Source organism: Chanodichthys erythropterus, chromosome 3 (genome assembly GCF_024489055.1).
Source record: "Chanodichthys erythropterus isolate Z2021 chromosome 3, ASM2448905v1, whole genome shotgun sequence".
Taxonomy (NCBI): Eukaryota; Metazoa; Chordata; class Actinopteri; order Cypriniformes; family Xenocyprididae; genus Chanodichthys; species Chanodichthys erythropterus.
In genome coordinates, this window is record NC_090223.1 from 6957988 (window position 1) to 6978134 (window position 20147).

A 20147-nucleotide genomic window follows, 5' to 3' on the forward strand; every position below is an offset into this window, starting at 1 on the left:
AAATTTCATTTTTGGGTGAACTAACCTTTTAACTGTAAAATATATGAGACATTATTTCACTGTTCAGTACTATGATTATTTCTTGTTGTCAGATGTTTTTCATCACTGAAACCACTTAACTTAACTTGCTGACTGTCATGCTTGATTTTCAGTGTCAATTTGTTCAACAAACAATGGCCTTTGGCTGTAGAAGCAACATGGTCAGGTGGTGTAACTGGTTTGTGTCAATTGGCATAACCAGTATTTATTTTTCATAAAAAAATAGAATTATATACAGAAAAATTAATGTGGAATAAAATGTAATCAACTAGTTTAGTGTAATAACATGATTTTAAACAATTTTAACATAATTTGTCAAAGATTATTTAGAAAGCAGATGTGTTTTCAGCATGTGTCCCACCAAATAATGCAAAAACACATTAAAATTTACATTTAGAGATAACTAATAAAATAATTTTTCATTTGATATTTTAAATTGAAGTATATATTTCTATAAGTGAGCTTACATGCCATCTATGTGGATAAAATATTTAATATTTATCATTCTTTCGCGGTTACACCATTTGACATTTTTGGTACATTCATTCTTAACTTTAGTACAAAACTGTTCAAATGTCATTTTTATCAACATAAAATCAACTTAGACACAATATATACATTTTAACATACCTGATGCATGCTTTTAAAACGATTTTTTAATTTCTCATCTTGCAGCACCATATTTGTCACTGACCCATTTACACTTTTATTCCCTTATTTATATATATTTTTCCCACACACTTATTTATGTCTTTATTTATTTATTTATTTATTAATTCATCCTTTATTAATTATTAATCCTATTAATTTTATTGCAGCAGGTTTGTAGAAGCGGCGCGTTTTTGATCATCTACCGTTGGCGGCTGATGACGTCACAGCTCGCGGGTTTTCCCCTCATTCAGTTTCAGCGTCGAGTGAGTCTTCTGAGGAGAGTCGAGCAGTTCACGGTATTTCTCATATTTACATGTTATTAACTATCAAACACACTTTATACAGTTTGATCAAGCGACAGGCTCATTTCTGTGTTGTTTTCATCGAGCACAGCGATACTTGTGCGTCTTTTCTGTCGTCTTCCTGCTGAAATAAACATTTAGTGCAGCATGTGAGGAAAATATGATGAATTCATTCAGACCTGAGCGATTTTGTGTTCGTTTGTGTGATTGTTTCATGTTTTATAGTGATAATAACTGTTACTGAATGTCAAAGTTTGAGATCTGTGAGGAAAATATGATGAATTCATTCAGACCTGAGCGATTTTGTGTTCGTTTGTGTGATTGTTTCATGTTTTATAGTGATAATAACTGTTACTGAATGTCAAAGTTTGAGATCTGTGAGGAAAATATGATGAATTCATTCAGACCTGAGCGATTTTGTGTTCGTTTGTGTGATTGTTTCATGTTTTATAGTGATAATAACTGTTACTGAATGTCAAAGTTTGAGATCTGTGAGGGGAATTGATGTGAATCCATCTCAACTGCTGCCATTTTATTTCTACTCTTTTAACATCTTTGGCAGATCAAATACATTAACAGATCTGGGTAGTAACTAGGGGTGTGACGAGACTCGAGATTGAGTTCGCGAAACGAGACAAGATTTTTACACACTATTTTTAAGAAAGCCTCAATGGCGAAATACATGACTAGAAAAAATATTCTGCAGGTGTATTTGAAATGTTTTACTAATCATCTTGTAATTAGTGTCATTTAATTTCTACTTTCTGAGTATGAATTATCATATACCGTAAAAGACAACAATACTCAAGCGCTGTAAAAGGTTTCGCCACTAACTCAACTGACTGACTTCCCTTCTGTATGATTTCAGTCTCTCCAGATCTTACTGTACATGATTTATGAGCTTCTGCAACTTTTGACCTCCTAACTGAACTCCTTTCCTCAAACTGATCATAAAAACAGTATAAATAAAAATGGTAACACTTTACAATAAGGTCTCATTTATTAACATTAATTAACCAACATCAACTAACAATGAGCAATAGATTTGCTACAGTATTTATTAATCTTTGTTAATGTTAGTTAATAAAAATAGTAATTCATTGTTAGTTTATGATAGTTCACAGTGCATTAACTTATGTTAACAAATGAAACCTTACTGTTTGTGCTTAATAAGATTAAGAGAAAACTGTTATTCATTTTTATGCTAACACTTAACAGTAAATGATTTTTATTTAAATACAGAGCAAAACCATAGTGGAGGCGTAATGTAAACGTAGCGGTGGCATATTCTCTCCTAATCATCCTACATCACAGACTACTTTTCGCCTCGATGAGAAATCTCGTCACAGTTTAGTCTCGCGAGATCTCATCACACCCCTAGTAGTAACTGATTACATGTAATCTGGATTATGTAATCAGATTCCAAAAATTAACTACTTGTAATTAGATTATATTACATTTACTCCCAAAATGGCAGTCAATTTTTCAGAATTCTTTGATTCTCCCGCTTCTTCTTTTTTGTATATTTTTAATTTTTTTCTTTCTAAAAACGTCTACTGCTTAAATATATTCAGAAGGTCTTGTGCGATTGCAAATAACCAGCTGTCATGTGAATATCACTGAAAACTGAGACCCACATAGCAGTTGATCACTGGATTCACAATATATATATCTTATTTAGTATGTTTTGTTTGGATTGTTTTTTGTTTTATAATTATTCATTTTAAATGATACATTTGTATAATTTACTTACGTAATAGTTTTTCATTACACTCCATCACAATCCCCAGTTTGGGAAACCATGACTTAATGTAATATTAATACACTTAATGTTGTTGAAAAATAATGGAATATATGTTGTTTTTCTTTGTATTTTTATATCAGTTTGGTACAAGATTATCCTTTTCAAATCAATGTGATAAATGAGTTTAGTCAAAAGTAATCTAAAAGTAATCAAAAAGTAGTCAGATTACATTACCTTAAATTTACCTACAATTTTTGTTATGTAATTTGGAATCAGTAACTGATTACAATTTGTAAGTAATCTACCCAGCTCTGAAGATTAGGCGAATTATTGCTTTGTGGTGCTCTTTATTTTTAAAGGTTTTAAGATCATTGTTAGTTTCTGTACAAAACTCGCATGTTAATGATCTTATTACATTGCAGTGAGTGATTAGAAAATCCAGCTATGTTTAGATGGACATATTATGTTGTAATATTATGCTGAGTGTTGTATTCGTTTGTTTGTTCTAAGACGGTTCTTAGATGTGTTATTTAGTATAAAACTTGGTAACTAATATATTTTTGATTTTGGCAGATCAGCTCCTGAATGACCCAGAATGAAACGCACTGAAGAAGAAAGAGGTTGGTGTTTATTCTTCATTCCGTGGGTGTTGGAAGCAACAAAAGAAAAATGTGGGTGGGAAATTGTTTTAGTGGAGTAGATCCCATATCTGGTGCCTTTTATTTAAACAATTGTTTTTATAGTGTAAGGATGTTGGTCCTTTTCAGGGGTCTGAGCGCGATTCGAGTGATTTTTGGTCCATATTTGAACACTCCATATGATCCCAGACCCCTTTAAACCGAACTGAACCGAAACCATCTTGGAAGGAGGTCTGAGTCTGGTTCGCTAAAAACACGCAATCTGAACACAAACCGATTTGGTCTTACTTGATTTTTCAGTTCGTAAATTCCAGTGTGGTTTCAAACGCACAAATCCACTGTTCATCATGTTACTGCTTCTGGCAGATCTCTACAAATTATTCACAGCGGACACTTATTTATTGTAATTTCAACCGCTTCCAAACTGAGATGTGGCTGCACACTTTGCCAGTTTAAAATGGTTTACAGCGCACACACTTAAATCACGAGCACAGAAGCCAGCTGTCAGAGTGCGTGTACTAAACTGAATTATCTTAGTGCGTTTAAAGCATCAAAACCACACAAGGTTCACATAAACAGGTGGTTTTGTCTTAAGTGAATGTGAACATGTATGCGTGTTGCGAATATTTGACCTGTGCATTACAATTAGAGGTGGGCATAGATTAATTTTTTTAATCTAGATTAAAATGGCTCATTTGAATTCTGCCGAAGACATTCAGAATATGTGAGATCCCCAAATTGTCCCTGCGTCCCAATGTCCATATCCATCCTAAATAGTATGTGAGATTAAAATAAGTGTGTGCCAAAGCATAGTATGTTGAAAAGAGTATGCCAAAAGTCCCCGGATGGTCCACTATTTCCGGTAGATTTTCGAAGTGTGGATCCGTGCACACTATAAAGGCTAATATTGTCCACAACACATTGCGCTTTGGGCGCGGATTCAGTTCAGAACTACAAACATGAGTAAAACAAAGTGTTAAAAAACTACAAAACGTGGCGAATATGCACGATCGACGCTGAGAGGTTGTTTGAGTGACTAATAATCTGATAGAAAATATTTATTTAATGTTATATGTGTTATTTTTCATCTGCAAATACCAATGTGGACTTTTATAAAGATCTGATTGGTCATTACCTTTTATATGCATTAATATGAGGAGAGTTCTCCACATGAAAGACCCGCGACTGAAGATCAACGTGCTGCATTTCTCTCCGATACGGTAGGAAATTAGCTAAATGAAATGTGGAGGATGTAAGATGATTGACAGGGCAGTTTACGGTGACAGGATGCGACAGAGAGCAAAGACGCAATTGTATGACGTAACAGTATGTCCCAAAGCTTGTCTACTCTTTTGCTACACACTCAAAAGTAAGTACTTTTTGTTCACAGAAAGAGTACATACTTTTAGGGCGTAGTATTAGTAGGCGAATTGGGACGCAGCAAATGACTAAAAGTAATCCACCATTTTGTCCGACAAAGCAGATAGGAGTTAGAAGATTAACCTCGGTGTAGTTAAACTTTTGTATATTATATTTTGTATATTGACATCTTTCCGCGTTTGAAACAACACTGATTCTCATGTTCATTCATGTTTAACTTATATGATGCTATAAATGGACTCGTAGTAAGAGATGATCAGTTTACGAGCCTCTTGAGCTGAGGCGCTACAGCAATCTGTCACGACCATGGTCACGACACATTAAAGAAAACGGGTTTTATTGTTTGAATTTCTTAAAAAACTACACAGTTTTAAAGCTGGGACTTTGTTAAATATTATAAGTAACCTGTTCTGTGTTGTCAGTGTCCTCTTTGCTCCGTGATGCATTAATCACTGTATAGCGTGACAGCGCCACGGCTTGTCAGACAAAGCAACAGTAACTAAGGGGGCGGGTCTTTGCGAAGGGTCAGTTCGGCTAGGTATACATCCGCGCTAAACTATCAAGGTGAAAGTCATCATAGCTTGCGTAGAATAGACCCAGCTCCCAACCCCAATTTGAGAATAGATTAACGGTGATATTTTTTTTTATTAGAGTCTGGCGTTAACGCAGCACGTTAACGCCGTTAACGGCCCACCACTAATTACTATAGTTCTTAAAGTGACAGCAGCCTAATAAAAGTAAGTAAGCTAGTGAGGTACATACAGTGTAAGTGAATGTATTTTGAAGGCCATTTGGGTCAGCCATCAAACACTAAACAGAGAGACGTCTCACCCGCCAATTATTCAAAATGTAGCCTAGCCTACTTTGAGGAAAGTATTAAAATATTCTACAGAATGAATAGTCTTGTTTTATTTGTTATATCATCATGTCATTGTATTAGAAACAGCCTTGCAGCATTGACATTCGCAACAATTGTGCATCTCTTTAGTTTACAGATTACATTGCAGAAGAATATTTGTTTTAAATGTGAATTTCATGCGTATGTTTCATGTTTGTGTGATAATTATCTGCTGTGTTTTAGTTAATTTTTTAGATGTTTCAGAAAGATTCAAAGACAGAAGAAAGCGCAGCCTGTTTTTTATTTTTTTTATTTTACAAAAGCAGAAGGTTTTGTTTTTACTGTGAGCATACACAATTAAAAGTAGACCATTTGTAGTTTGTGATGTTTTGAACTAACCTGTATCACCAAAAATGACGAAGTAGTTGTTTCAAGCTGTCATGAGGAAAAATCCATCAGAAAGTGCCGGCGCGTTCGTCGGCCAGAGGGTCAAAGAAAATGTAGCAATAGTGTTTCCCATACATTGACTAGACTGTGGCGGCCCGTCACATTCTAATTTGTCCCGCCACAGTCTCAAAATGAAACGGAAATTAGATTTGTCGCGATATTTAAATTACCGTCTGATAATTGCGCTCTTTTATATGGCAAAAGTGGGAGTCATAGAGCAAAATAGATAAAATAGCACCAATTAACCCTCTGGAGTCTGAGGCTGATTTTGGGCCCTGGAGAAGTTTTGACATGCCCTGACATTTGTGCTTTTATCAGTTGGTTATAAACATATTAATGACAAAAGTGTCATTACACTGTATTCAGCACAAACTAGGCTACCATAATATGTGAGGAACATGTATGTACATGTTTGTGTTTTTAAAGGAATAATGTTTATGCGTGGTTATTGAAAAAAAAAAAAGAAACATATGAAACATTTCTGAACAATTGTAAACAATACATGTTTCTTGAGCTGCAAATCATCATATTAGAATGATTTCTGAAGGATCATGCAACACTGAAGACTGGAGTAATGATGCTGGACATCACAAGAATAAATGACTTTGTGAAATATATTCAAATAGAAAACAGTTATTTTAAATTGTAATAATATTTCACAATATTACTGTTTTTACTGCATTTTTAATTGAATAAATGCAGCCTTGGTGAGCAGACGAAACTTATTTTAAAAACATGAAAAATCTTACAGATTTCAATATAGGCCTACCATATAGTGGGTTAAAGTGTACTTACTCTTTCTCATTTCCGCCTGTGTTGCTGCGTGCCCTCCTAGTGGGAATTGCAGGTGAATGTGAGAGTGATGGATCCACATTCCTAAAAGAAAAATGTCAAAAAAAAACCTGTTATTATTAGCATATAAGTTAATACTCTCATACCATTAGCTATGCATAACTGACAGGAAAGTAACAGGTATACAAGCATGCTGTATATGTCTGTCAACTGGCCATTACCGGACAAAGTGTGCGAATGTGTAAACGTTTACAGTCTGCTATATCAGTTAGCACATTTAGCAAATAGCAACATGTTCGCGCATTTCACAACCAAGCATATTTTAGCACATTCACGCCTATCATATACGGTACTTAGATACGCTATATATATTTATAGATAAATAATTTAAGTAGGCCCTATATCAACAGAAAAGCATTCTATTTATAAGCGTTTTTATGAGATAAAGATTTATATATATATATATATATATATATATATATATATATATATATATATATATATATGTGTATATAGTTATATAGATAGATGTAAATATAAAGCAAATATATATGTACGCTTATATAGAAAAAAAACACGTCAAATAATTTAAGTAAAACTAAATCACTTACTCATCAGAAACTGTATTTTCAGCTGGATCAAGTCGCTCTTCAAAATGCAGACGTTCATCGTCAGAGTCGTGTTCTTCCGAGGAAAGAGTGAACTCTTCCTCACTGTCCAGGACCATCTGAAGAGCCTGCTCACCTGTGTAGTGTGCCATCTTCCAAACGCGAAGGAAAGCGAATGAATCTGATGAAACTTGATGCTTTTTAAGACGCTGTTAGGGGCGTTTACAGTTTGCATAGATCGCCTCAGCACATTATCTTATGAATAGAGCGCTCTGCGCGTGGGCGGGCACACATTAAAGATAATTAGGTCAGACAGGAGAAACAGTACCTCTCTTTACTTTTATACTGATTACATAAAGGGAGAATATTTGTTTTAGAATTTATTTGTTTTGTTTAAAAGTAGATACTTAAAGCTTTCCAAAGACATATCTCTCATGTCCATGTAGCATGTATAAGCCATCTATTTTAGTTACTTTTAGTGACGTTTTAGAACGATGTTTGCAGAGACGGAGACGGCAGGACAGCACACCCTGTATATTTTATTTACTTTTAAAAAGCACAAAGTTTTATTTTGATTGTGAGTGTACACAAAAAAAAGAAGACATTCTATAGTTTCATTTGATATATGACTTATGTCTCTATGACAAAAAATGACGGAGTATTTTAAGTCTGTTTTGCTGCAATGTGAAAAAAAATCTGCAAAACGCGCCGGCGCGTTTTTAGACCTCAGATTAAGTTTTCGTGCACTACATTCAAGTCATCTGAAACCATTCCATAGCCTTGTGTGAGGGAGTACATCGTTAAGTTCACGGTCAGAAACTCGGCTTCCCTCCACTGCAACAATCATTCTCTGTTCAACACTCAAACAGCGCAGCGCTTTCAGTAACGACAGTCAGCACGGTAAAACTCTCCAATATGATATATTCCCATTATAATACTTGATATGTAGATAAATTGCTGTGGATTTACATAAAATTATTAATATTGCTGGAGTTTATTGCTGTTTCTGAACGATGTCATCATACTGGCTACAGGATGTCTGTTAGATCGCACAACACAAGGACTATGAATTGGCGTCACACGCACAATAACTGGAATTTCACACTGAAAGATTATTAATAGCCTATTTTTTTCTGTCACATCTATCATATCTTGCCCCATTAAAAAGCTGCAAAATACATTTAAAATAAGCAGTTTTTAGTCTTACATTAATATAAATACATATAATTATTTACATATAAATGTAATTTTTTTTTCATTTCATAAGAATACAAATAATTTTAAACTTTTTATTAACATTTGGATTTATAAAATTATTGTGCAAAGTTTTTTTTTTTTTTTTTTTTCCAAGAATTAGGCTAGAATACTTTTTGCTGCTGAATTATATAGGCTACTCACCTAGTTTACTTATTTATTTATTGGTCAGCTTATGATTATATATTTTTATTCATTTGTTATTTTTCTCAATAATGAAGTAATGTGTTTAGTGCATTCTGGATTGTTTAACAAATCAAAGAGTAACCATTCCACAAATACAGATGTATAGACATAGGCTCCCACTAATAAATTTATTCAACAAAGGTAACCTCTTTTACTACATATTTTTAATGGTTTTATGGTTTTAATTGTATACTCTACATGTTTGACCACTTATGAACTATCTTTTATCCTACTATATGTTGTGTACGTCACATAAATAAATTACTAGTGAAATGCTCTCAGACAGCAAATGCTGTGAGTTTGCTTCCTTTTTCTCTGAGAAAATTAATAATATCAGAAATGCGATCAGCACATCCTTGAGCTGCACTGGGGTAAAACTAGTCTGGCTATCACCAGACCAAGCTCAATTTAAAATTGAACATTGGTCTGGGGAGTTTGCTGTGTATTTCCTACTGCACAAGAGGCGTAATCAACGAGCATTAGTCACGCAATTGGATAGTCCTTCAACCAATCAGATCAACGATCCGGGTGACGTAGTTTGCAGAGCGATGCGAAAACTCCAGGCAGGTTTACCTTGTGTCTCAATCATCTCCCTAATTCAGTAGTCAGGGTCATTGAGTCATTGAGACGCAGGTTTAGTTTGTATTGGTTTGTAGCATTGATCCGCAGTTTGCAGAAGCAGCAATGGCATCGAGCGATTTTTGCAGGTTGTGCAAAAAAACATGAAAGTGAGTGGTATTTACACCCACTCGAGCGATTTGTTTGCAGCATCGTCGAGAGGTTAAAAGGTGACTCTGATACTGTTCTGGTTCAGTGTAAATGAACGCAGAATATAGCCACCCTAAACAATGTCATTGTCATGACAACCAAAAAGAATCCCAGTCAGCTCAAAATATTGTCTACCAACAAGGGGCATTGAAGTAAAAGAGTCCTGTACTCACACCGTGAAGCAAACCACCAAAAGAACAGCAGAGAATCATTGTGGTGTCATTAATCGCTGTTTGTAATCTTCCTATGAAGAGACTGTCGGATCAACGCTCTGCTACATTTCTCTCAGATAAGGTAAATGCTTAACACAATCGGCGTCACTGTGATTGTGCATTGTTATTTTGGAGAGACGGGTAGACCAGATAGAGTTTGAAAGCTGCTTGCCGTCGTTTCTCTATCGTCATCGTGTTACACCTGCCAATAGTGAGCAAGGTGGATAAGCCAGTCTGTGATTGGTTCCCGCAAAAGTGTAACAGCGCAGCAGAAATTGATGCCCGGGTTTCCAGACTGAGTTGCCGAGCGAAATCAAATCACCGGCAGATCAGGCTGGGTTTACCCAGACTAGGGTAAAACAGATCAGATCACAACATCAGAAAGCAGCTATTATGCCTGTTTTTGAAGCAATTGATGGTAAAATTTTGGAAGAAACAGTACAGCACCTTAAAACATCAACCTGCGCCCTTGACACACTTCCCAAATCTTTTTTCAAAAGCGTGTTGAACTGTTTAGAAGCAAATCTCCTAGAAGTGGTAAACGCCTCACTTCTCTCTGGGACTTTTCCAAAATCCCTGAAAACTGCAGTTGTTAAGCCCCTTCTGAAAAAGAGCAATCTGGATAACACCATATTGAGCAACTACAGGCCAATCTCAAATCTTCCTTTCATAGGCAAGATCATTGAAAAAGTTGTTTTCAATCAGCTGAACAAGTTCTTAAGCTTGAATGGATACTTTGACAACTTTCAATCTGGTTTCCGACAGCATCACAGCACAGAGACAGCACTCATAAAGATAATAAATGATATTCGCCTAAACAATAATACAGGTAAATTAACAGTGCTGGTTCTTCTCGACCTCAGTGCTGCGTTTGACACTGTCGATCACAAGATTTTTCTTGACAGGCTGGAAAACTGGGTTGGGCTTTCTGGGATGGTCCTTAAATGGTTCAGGTCATACTTAGAAGGGAGAGGTTATAATGTGAGTATCGGTGACCATAAGTCTGAGTGGATATCCATGATATGCGGAGTCCCTCAAGGTTCAGTACTCGCACCCCTCCTGTTCAACCTATATATGCTACCACTGAGCCAAATAATGAGAAAGAAACAAATTGCATATCACAGCTATGCAGATGACACCCAGATTTACCTAGCCCTATCACCTAACGACTACAGCCCCATTGACTCCCTGTGCCAATGCATTGATGAAATTAAAAATTGGATGTGTCTAAACTTCCTTCAGTTAAACAAAGACAAAACTGAAATCATTGCGTTTGGAAACAAAGATGAAGTTTTCAAAGTGAACATGTATCTTCACTCTAGGGGTCAAACAACTAAAAATCAAGTCAGGAATCTTGGTGTGATTTTGGAGTCAGACCTGAGTTTCAGTAGCCATGTAAAGACAGTAACTAAATCAGCATATTATCATCTGAAAAATATTGCAAGAATTAGATGCTTTGTCTCCAGTCAAGACTTAGAGAAACTTGTTCATGCTTTCATCACCAGCCGGGTGGATTATTGTAATGGGCTCCTCACTGGTCTTCCCAAAAAGACCATAAGACAACTGCAGCTCGTACAGAACGCTGCTGCCAGGATACTGAGCCGAACCCGAAAACATGAACACATCACACCAGTCCTCGAGTCCTTGCACTGGCTTCCAGTTGCATTTAGAATTGATTTTAAAGTACTGTTACTTGTTTATAAATCACTCAATGGTCTAGGACCTCAATACATTGCAGATATGCTCATAGAATATAAATCTAACAGATCACTCAGATCATCAGGATCAAATCATTTAGAAATACCAAGGGTTCACTCAAAGAAAGGAGAGTCTGCTTTTAGCTGTTACGCCAGCCGCAGCTGGAACCAGCTTCCAGAAGAGATCAGGTGTGCTCCAACAGTAGCCACATTCAAATCCAGACTCAAAACACATCTTTTTATCTATGCATTTACTGATTGAGCACTGTGCTATGTCCAAACTGTTTGCACTTTATTTTATATGTATTATCTTTTTATTCTTTTAATTCCTTTTCCTGTTTTTATTTCATTTTTAATGTATTTTATATCTTTTATGTATCATCTTGTTATTCTGACTTTTAATGCATTTTAAATATTGCTGTCTTGTTGAAAGAGCTGGGAGAATTAGGAAGAAAGTGATTAGGTTAAAATTTGGACAAGGGGACAAACCATGGGGAAATTTGAGCTGTAGTGCATGGTTAAGATATCTCAGGATTACAGTCAGGACACTTTCCAAAGGGGGAAATTTCCAAAGGGGAAATTTGAACTGCGTTGCATAGATAAGATATCTCCGGAAGGGGGATTAGGGCTGTGTGGTGCAGTTTGAGGTGTCTTGGCAAAAGGGGAGATTGAAACTATGTTTATCAGTTTGAAGTGCCTTAACAGGTAGCAGTCCTGTCGTGTGAGGAAGATCCATTCTGATCCGCTCTGATGGATAGATCCGTTTAGATCCACTCTGATGGACAACAACAACAACAAACTCCCTAAGACTTTCTAGCTCATGCATCCAGATAGCAAAATTCTCTGTTTTTACTGTTATTTCTATTCCTTATGTTCTATTTTTATTATTCTTTTTTATGTAAAGCACTTTGAATTACCATTGTAAACAATTTGTGCGTGATTTTTCACCACTTCATTAAGTTTTGTTTTGTAGTAAGCCTTTCTTTAAAGTTAATTTCATCTTGTATAAATTGCATCTTAATTTTAATCAATGTTTTATCAACCAATTGCCTGGATTTAATAAATAGGAAGAATACCAAGAACGTCATAATTAACTGATAAGATATTGTTGGTCGAACAATATATTTTAGTTAAACATTATCTGTAGACATACTGGAACCTAGCTGGGACCTTAAAATGATCATTAATACTCATGTTATACTATTTAAGGTACTGAAGACTTTTATGCTCTTAAATTTATCTGATGATCATGAGCGGAGTAAAATAATTAAAGTGATCAGCATGATTGATATTCAAAACGTTAAGCACGCGCTGTATTGTGTGTGTATCTGCAGTCTGCGAATTTATTTGAAGAAATATAGTTGCAGTTGTCTCCTTTACGCAGGAGCAGAACCGTGTGTTTAAATGCAGTGTTTTGCACCGACGCGAGGCGACAACATAGTCTGCTTTCATTGGCATCTGTTTGGTGTGTGATATTTTCACCTACCAGTTCATGCGCCAAAAAACAAAAACAAATTACTGACTTTTCAACATTTATCTAGTGATGGCCAATTTCAAAACAATGCTTTGGAGCTTTGCGAATCTTTTGTTTCGAATCAGCTATTCGGATCGCATATATACCTGCTGAATCATGTAACTTTGGTGCTCCGAACCACTGATTCGAACAAAAGATTCATAAAGCTTTCTAATGATTAATCAGTTAATTGATCATTAATTTAAATGACGATTGATCATAGGAATTTGTGTAAATTGATATCCCTATATCAAATCAGAGATTGTTTTAATTATTATTATTCGATTGGTCCCCCCCGTTAATTTACCAATAAATAATACCTGTAATTTCTGCCATTATTAGATTATCATTTTTTATATGTAGGTTTCTATCTTCCCCAGTCATATGCACAATCTCATAGTTGCACGCACTAGGCGCTGGTCTGTCCAGCATTCGGCACCTCACATTGCTCTGGTGGACAAGACATAATTTCGTGTCTGAGCGACATACAATCTCATAATACAGTAGATGCCAATGCTTGGATCTAGGATGCATCCAGGTGGTCTTTTGTTGATTTCTCGGCTGAAATAAGGTGTTGGTGATTGTTAGATCGAATTGAGCACAGGTGTATAATAGATGTAGGCCATTGTTCTTGGGGTTTGTGAATTTTAGTCTGAATTATTGCACTCCTTTTTTACTACACTCCATCTGTTTGATGTTCATGCACCCATCGGTACTCGTTCATTGAACACTGAAGTTTAACAAGACACAAAATATGCAAAATAAAAATACGCTACTTTCAAACATTTACAGATAAGGATATAACAATAAAATGTAAGTAATGTGTCGAGGAAAACGTGTTTGAGAGGCATTAAACAGCATATGCATGTCAAAGCATGACAGGGCAAGATGTGATAAACACATTTGCTTTTGTTCGAAGCACTTGTAAATATAAAGCATTGTCATGTTTCCGACAACTCAGATCATGTACCTTTCATGTGTTGCCGAAAAAGATGCATCTTCCGCTGTTACTTGAATATGGCTAAAGATTCAGCAGCTCAGGCTGAGTTAGGCAGGTCATCCCACTTGCAGTAAACAGTCCAGATGAAGGTCCATGAAAGTCATTTTTGTGCCTCTTTGGGATAATAGCACCACAAGGCGGCGTTCACTTGCAGAACACAAGCTTCTGGAGGACACATACAGACATGGACAAAATTGTTGGTTCTATTGGTAAATGTGAACAAAAAAGATAGTGATAATAAATGTGCATCGTTAATCCTTAAGATCTGTTATTTACAAAAAATCACAAAAATTAAAAAGAATTTAAATTTGGGATAACTTTCATTATGATTTAATTGTTTTTCTCTAATACACGTTGGACACAATTAAAGGTACAATTTGTAAAATTTTTGCAGTAAAATATCCAAAAACCACTAGGCTAGTGTTATATATTTTGTCCAGCTGATTACTAACAATATCTCTAATGTTTTCAACTACTTGTAAATCATGAGAAAATTCCCATTCTAAACAGTGACACGGGGCAGTGCAGTCGCCTGTCAATGACGTCAGTTACCTTTGTTACCGCCTTTACTGACGTAGAAACCACATGACAACAGTGCCGTGGACAAATGCGGAAGTAGTGTCTAGCGTCCAGCAAACCACTAGCTTGCTTCAAGCAGTTCCTTATTTACTTCTTGCACGTTTTATGGTGGATTGTGTTAATTATTTATGGAACATAATTACTTTTTACCATCTGCCGCTGGTTCTGTCGACAAGGACAGCTCCCGTAAACTCATGACCGGAAAAGCGGAAGCGGCGCCAGCGACTGTGTCATAATAAAAGTCCCGCTGCTCGTGAGGCGTGTGTTGATCAATCGCTCCAGCTCCTCATTCAGCTCCCACAACACTCGGTCCTGCTCTGCTTCATACTACAGTAACGTTAATTATCGCATCCACGAACATGAGTTCTTCCAGACTCCAATCCCTATTCTTTTGCACCGTCCGTTGAGATGGAGACCACATGTCCCAAGTTTCCACTCTAAAACTTTACGTCATCAAACTACGCCTTTGTTTTGAATAGGCTTCTAGCGACCTCTAGCGGAAAAAAATATCACAAATTGTACCTTTAATGGTACCCTTAGAAATTCTTAGGAGTAAATTATCTCTGTAGTATATTCCCATCCATATTTGCATTTTAGCTCACCAAGGTGACTAGGAACATGAAATTGTCCAGCCGTGGCTCCCTGTTCCACAGGAATATAAACATGAGCAAACACAAAGACCAAATTCCCTTAATCATTCATCACAATTCACAAAACATCTTAAGGCTAAAAGTAGCTCCTAACTTGCCTATTTAGGAAAAACTCTTAAAAATAATGGGCGTGTCAGTCCTAATTTTAGGAGTCCTAAATTTTTGCTCTAAGAGTATTTCACAAAGCATTTTAGCGCTAAAACTAGCTCCTAAATCTGTGAAACGTAAGGAGTAGTCAAGAGGACTCCTAAGTCACTAAGACCAAATCACAAACAGTCCTAATCCACCTAAAGACACTGAGCACCATTGAGGGAACAGCGATAGAGCCTTGGGTGCTGAACCTTTTCTTCATAAATGCAATATATTTTGAGATTTGAGATTTATAGATTTGAATCTACAATGAGACGCCAAAAATAAATCTTTAACAAATAAATAAATATTGTCTCATTGACTGTGGCAATGGTTTCCATGAGTTCATGCTTTTATATATATATATATATATATAAAGCGTATTTGGTGTGCTATCCAAGAGGATCGAGGGCTCCGAGCTTGAAATTTAACCCAAAACCAAAGTTATCCTCGTATCCCCAGCCGAGAGTGAGGAGCAGTGTGGCGGAGGGATGCAGAAAACTGTCGAAGTAACTATAAGCAGTCGCTCTCGTCTGTGTATATATTCTCTCGAGCTGATTAGAAAGACCGCTTGAATGTGTTTCTCCCAAACTTCGTTTATAAAACATCATTTGTCGCTTGAATTCTACAATCTCTTGAGATGCAGACATCCATGAGGTGGACAATTAACTGTATATTCTAGTTTAATTATTGACACTTAGCCTACATTCTAAAACCTTTATTTTGACACTGGCAACATTTTTATTAAAAAATATTTATTTGAATAGGGCAACATTTGTATTTTAAAACCTTTCTTTTAATGTGGAAACATGACACCTCATTCTACAATATTTCTATGATTAAATCGCTGACTTCAGCCAATCACTGTGTGTATACTCCATAGCAACGAGGTCAACCCCGCCCTTACTCTTAGCTTAAGACTTTTCTCTATTCCTTAGTAAAAGTTGGTCTCAGCAGCTTTGTGAATAAGTTTTAAGAGAAAACTCTTAGCTAAGAACTTTTACTGCTATTTAGGAGAACTCTTAATGTTGCACGCACACTGTCCACGTGGTCTCGAAATTTGGGCTGCACACGGATGGGGTGCACAAACGCGGATGGCTGAAGTATACCCGGGGCTTAATGCGCAGTGAGGAGGAAAGTTTGAGTGGACAAAGACTCTCTGAGGATCACAGCTGGAGAATTGCAGAGATTAGTTGAGTCTCAAAGAGCCTAAAAAAATTATCAAACAGCACCAACATCCCCACAAGATGTTCGGAAAAATCCTCTGCTCTCATCCAGAAACAATCTCTAGCATATTCAGTTGTCAGACATGACTGGAACTTCAAATGAGACTGGCTTCTATGGTCAGATGAACCTAACAAAAAGCTTTTTGGCAGCAAAGCCACCAGATGGGTTTGGTGCACACATGGATTAAAAAGTACCCCATGTCCACTGTTAAATATACTGCTGGATCTTTAATGTTGTGGGCATTTTTCTGCTGGAGGTACTGGACATCTTGTTCAGATACATGTTTTAGCAAATACCAACATATAAAAAATCAAAACCTGACTGCTGCTTCTAGAAATCTTATAATGGGCCTTGGCTGCTGGTTGGATCTTCCAACAGGACGATGCTCCGAAAACAAGCATAAAATGTGTCACTGAGCACAAAAGTGACAATAAGTGGCAATTGTCCTTTTACTTTCATATCCTTTCACTTTCATTTCCTCTTTTTGAATTGTTTTAATGTAATGAAAATTAAATCTCTGAATTTTTTTTTCAGACTTAATGGAAGAGAAAAAGAAGAGTGAAGTGGAAGAAGAACACGTCAAACCTGAAGAAAAACGTAGTCACTCAAAGACTAAAAAGACTTTTATAAAGAAGAGAAGAAGCAAGAAATCTACAACCTGCACTCAGTGTGAAAAGAGTTCCACAAACAAACGTGATCTTGAGCTTCACACGAGAGTTCATAATCGAGAAAGACCGTTCACATGTGATCAGTGTGGGAAGAGTTTCCCATACAAATATAGTCTTGAGTGTCACATGAGAATCCACACTGGAGAGATGCCATTCACATGTGATCAGTGTGGGAAGAGATTCAAACAATCAGGAAACCTTATACTACACATGAGGATCCACACCAGAGAGAAGCCGTTCACATGTGATCAGTGCAGCAGAACATTTTGTAGATCATCACACCTGAAGTCACACCTGACAGTTCATAAGAAGGAGAAGCCACATTCATGTTCTGTGTGTGGAAAGAGTTTTTCACTGCTGTCATATTTACATAAACATCAGAAAATTCATGCTGCTGTGAAAGAGTACATGTGCTTTGAGTGTGAGAAGACTTTTAATACAGGGAGTGATTTAAAACTGCACCAGAGAATTCACACTGGAGAAAAACCTTACATGTGTTCATACTGTTACAAGAGATTCAGTCTGCCAGGAAATCTGAAAACACATAAGAGGATCCACACTGGAGAAAAACCTTACAAGTGTACATACTGTGACAAGAGATTCAGTCAGTCAGCACATCTGAAAACACATGAGAGGATCCACGCTGGAGAAAAACCTTAGAAGTGTTCACACTTTGACAAGAGATTCAGTCTGTCAGCAAATCTGAAAAGACATGAGATGATCCACAGCGGAGAGAAGCCGCACACGAGTAATCAGTGTGGAAAGAGTTTCACTGTTGAAAGTAAACTGAAGTCACACATGAAGATCCATGCAGTGGAGAAACCACATCACCACAGTCTGAGATCACGGTAAGTAGTTCATCTTTATGTGCTGAGAAACAAATGTCACTTTTACGGATCCAAGAATGGTAAGGCACGGTTTCAGTTGTGTTTCCTCTTGAGTCTGGTTACAAACCTTTCTCGGCCCGTAATTCTTGACACACTACCAGTTTCTCTGTAGCTGGCTAAGCATTGTTAAAAGATCAAAAATCTGTTCAGTCATTTTTGTGCGGCTTGGTTCAAAGTCCATGTGAGCTGACTTTGAACAAAATTGGGCAAAATTTGTAGAAGTATAAAAAAATCAACCTTTTTATTTGCTTCAATATGGTGGACAGTCACATTGTTGGAAAATGACATATGAGATATCGTTAGAATTGGCATAAACCGAGGAATTTAATGAGGCCAACCACCCCCCACCCCAAATTGGGAAACAATACTTTCAAAAGTTATAAGCATTTTTGCAAAAAAACATATATCTCTGGAACACTAGGTGGCGCTGTGTTCATTTTTCTCAGGTGTCTTCAGGACATGCTGTCGATAATCCCTACCAAATTTTGTGAAGATGTGTCACATTTTTAAAAAGATATGGGAATTTGACAAAATTTAAAACGCCAGACACCTGGTTTGTCCAATCCTGGCAAAATCGATATCCTCAGATTCAGCATGACACAAGGAATCCATATACATCAAGTTCATGATTTTCTGTCAAACTGTTCAAAGTTATTAGCAAATGTAGCTTTGAAAATAGCCACAGTCATATCTCATGACCTGTAGGTGGCGCTGTTCCCAAATTTGGCATGGGACCTCACATCATGGTTTCGAATAAGCATACCAATTTTCTAGGGGTGCAACGGTTCAGATTACCCACGGTTCGGATTGTATCATGGTTTTAGGCTCACGGTTTTGGTATGGTTCAGTATGTGCTTTGTTCAGGTAAAAAATACTACTGTCAAATAAAAATAAAGAAAACAAGAACAAATGAAGAGTTTGGTTCCAAAACATGATAAATGTGTTATTGTCCAGCTTAAGTAAGTTCAGTCAATAATCAATAATTATTAATTTAGTTAATTTATCTTTATATCAGCACTGTAGAAATCAGTGATGTCATCATCCAGCTCAGTTGTGTTCGCATACAATGGCGTCAAAAACATTGTTGAATATCAAACCAAACTGCGACAAACGCCACTCTCCCTTCTCTGTCGAATGTGATATATTCCACGCATGGCTTCTGCCGTGGGTAAGAAACGTAAGCCATTGAAATCTAATCATTTACGTGAGCAGATTAAGAAGATGAGGCACACACCTGCTGATGCTTGTTCTCACACAACAGCATCAAACTTCTGTCACCGTCCCCAAAACTGAATCATAAACAGTTTTTAAAAGCCAGTATTGGGACAGAAAATAGTGGTTTTCATCTTGCCACTTTCTTGGTAAAGAAAACACATTTTTTACTCAAATTAATCAAAATAAATGGATAGCGTTTTGGAACCAAACTCTTCAAATAATCAAACAGCACAAAGAAATACAGAAAAGCAAAGATACAAATGGAAATGGAACATCTTGTGAGCTGAGTGTCATAGTTTAGAAGAGACTCCGCTTGTGTCATGTAGGAAACTGTGATTGCTTTCAGATTACATGTCAAGCCTGATCCATCTAGAGTTTCATGACCAAACTAGTGATTTAGAGTTCAATGGGAATTAAGACCATAGATGTTAATGATGCTTTCCGTAAACACATGCCAGATTTGATGGGATTAAAATGACTGTTGAACTCATCAGTGATCTGGACTTTGAGCTTCACTTTTCATTTCACATTTGTCTCTCATTTGAAATCTCACATGATTTAATGTTTCTTTTAGATCTGATGGATGTAAAGAAGAAAAGAAAAGCCAAAAAATATGATGAAGAGGCCATAACACTTTTACTTAATGTTTGTATTTAATAATTGATTAAACTCCTTACTGATTTTGTCAACATATCATTGTTATTATCTGTTTTTTTCTGATTC

The 20147-nt window shown here is 36.4% G+C and overlaps 1 protein-coding gene across 1 annotated transcript; it reads left to right on the top strand.

Moving 5' to 3' along the window:
- The first annotated feature begins 943 nt into the window (after positions 1–943).
- LOC137016994 (zinc finger protein 271-like) lies at positions 944–17993 on the top strand. Its single transcript, XM_067380872.1, has 3 exons — positions 944–986; positions 3315–3356; positions 17189–17993. Exons 2-3 carry the CDS (start codon positions 3332–3334, stop codon positions 17980–17982), a joined length of 819 nt encoding a protein of 272 aa, XP_067236973.1. The 5' UTR covers positions 944–986; positions 3315–3331; the 3' UTR covers positions 17983–17993.
- The last annotated feature ends 2154 nt before the right edge of the window (positions 17994–20147 follow it).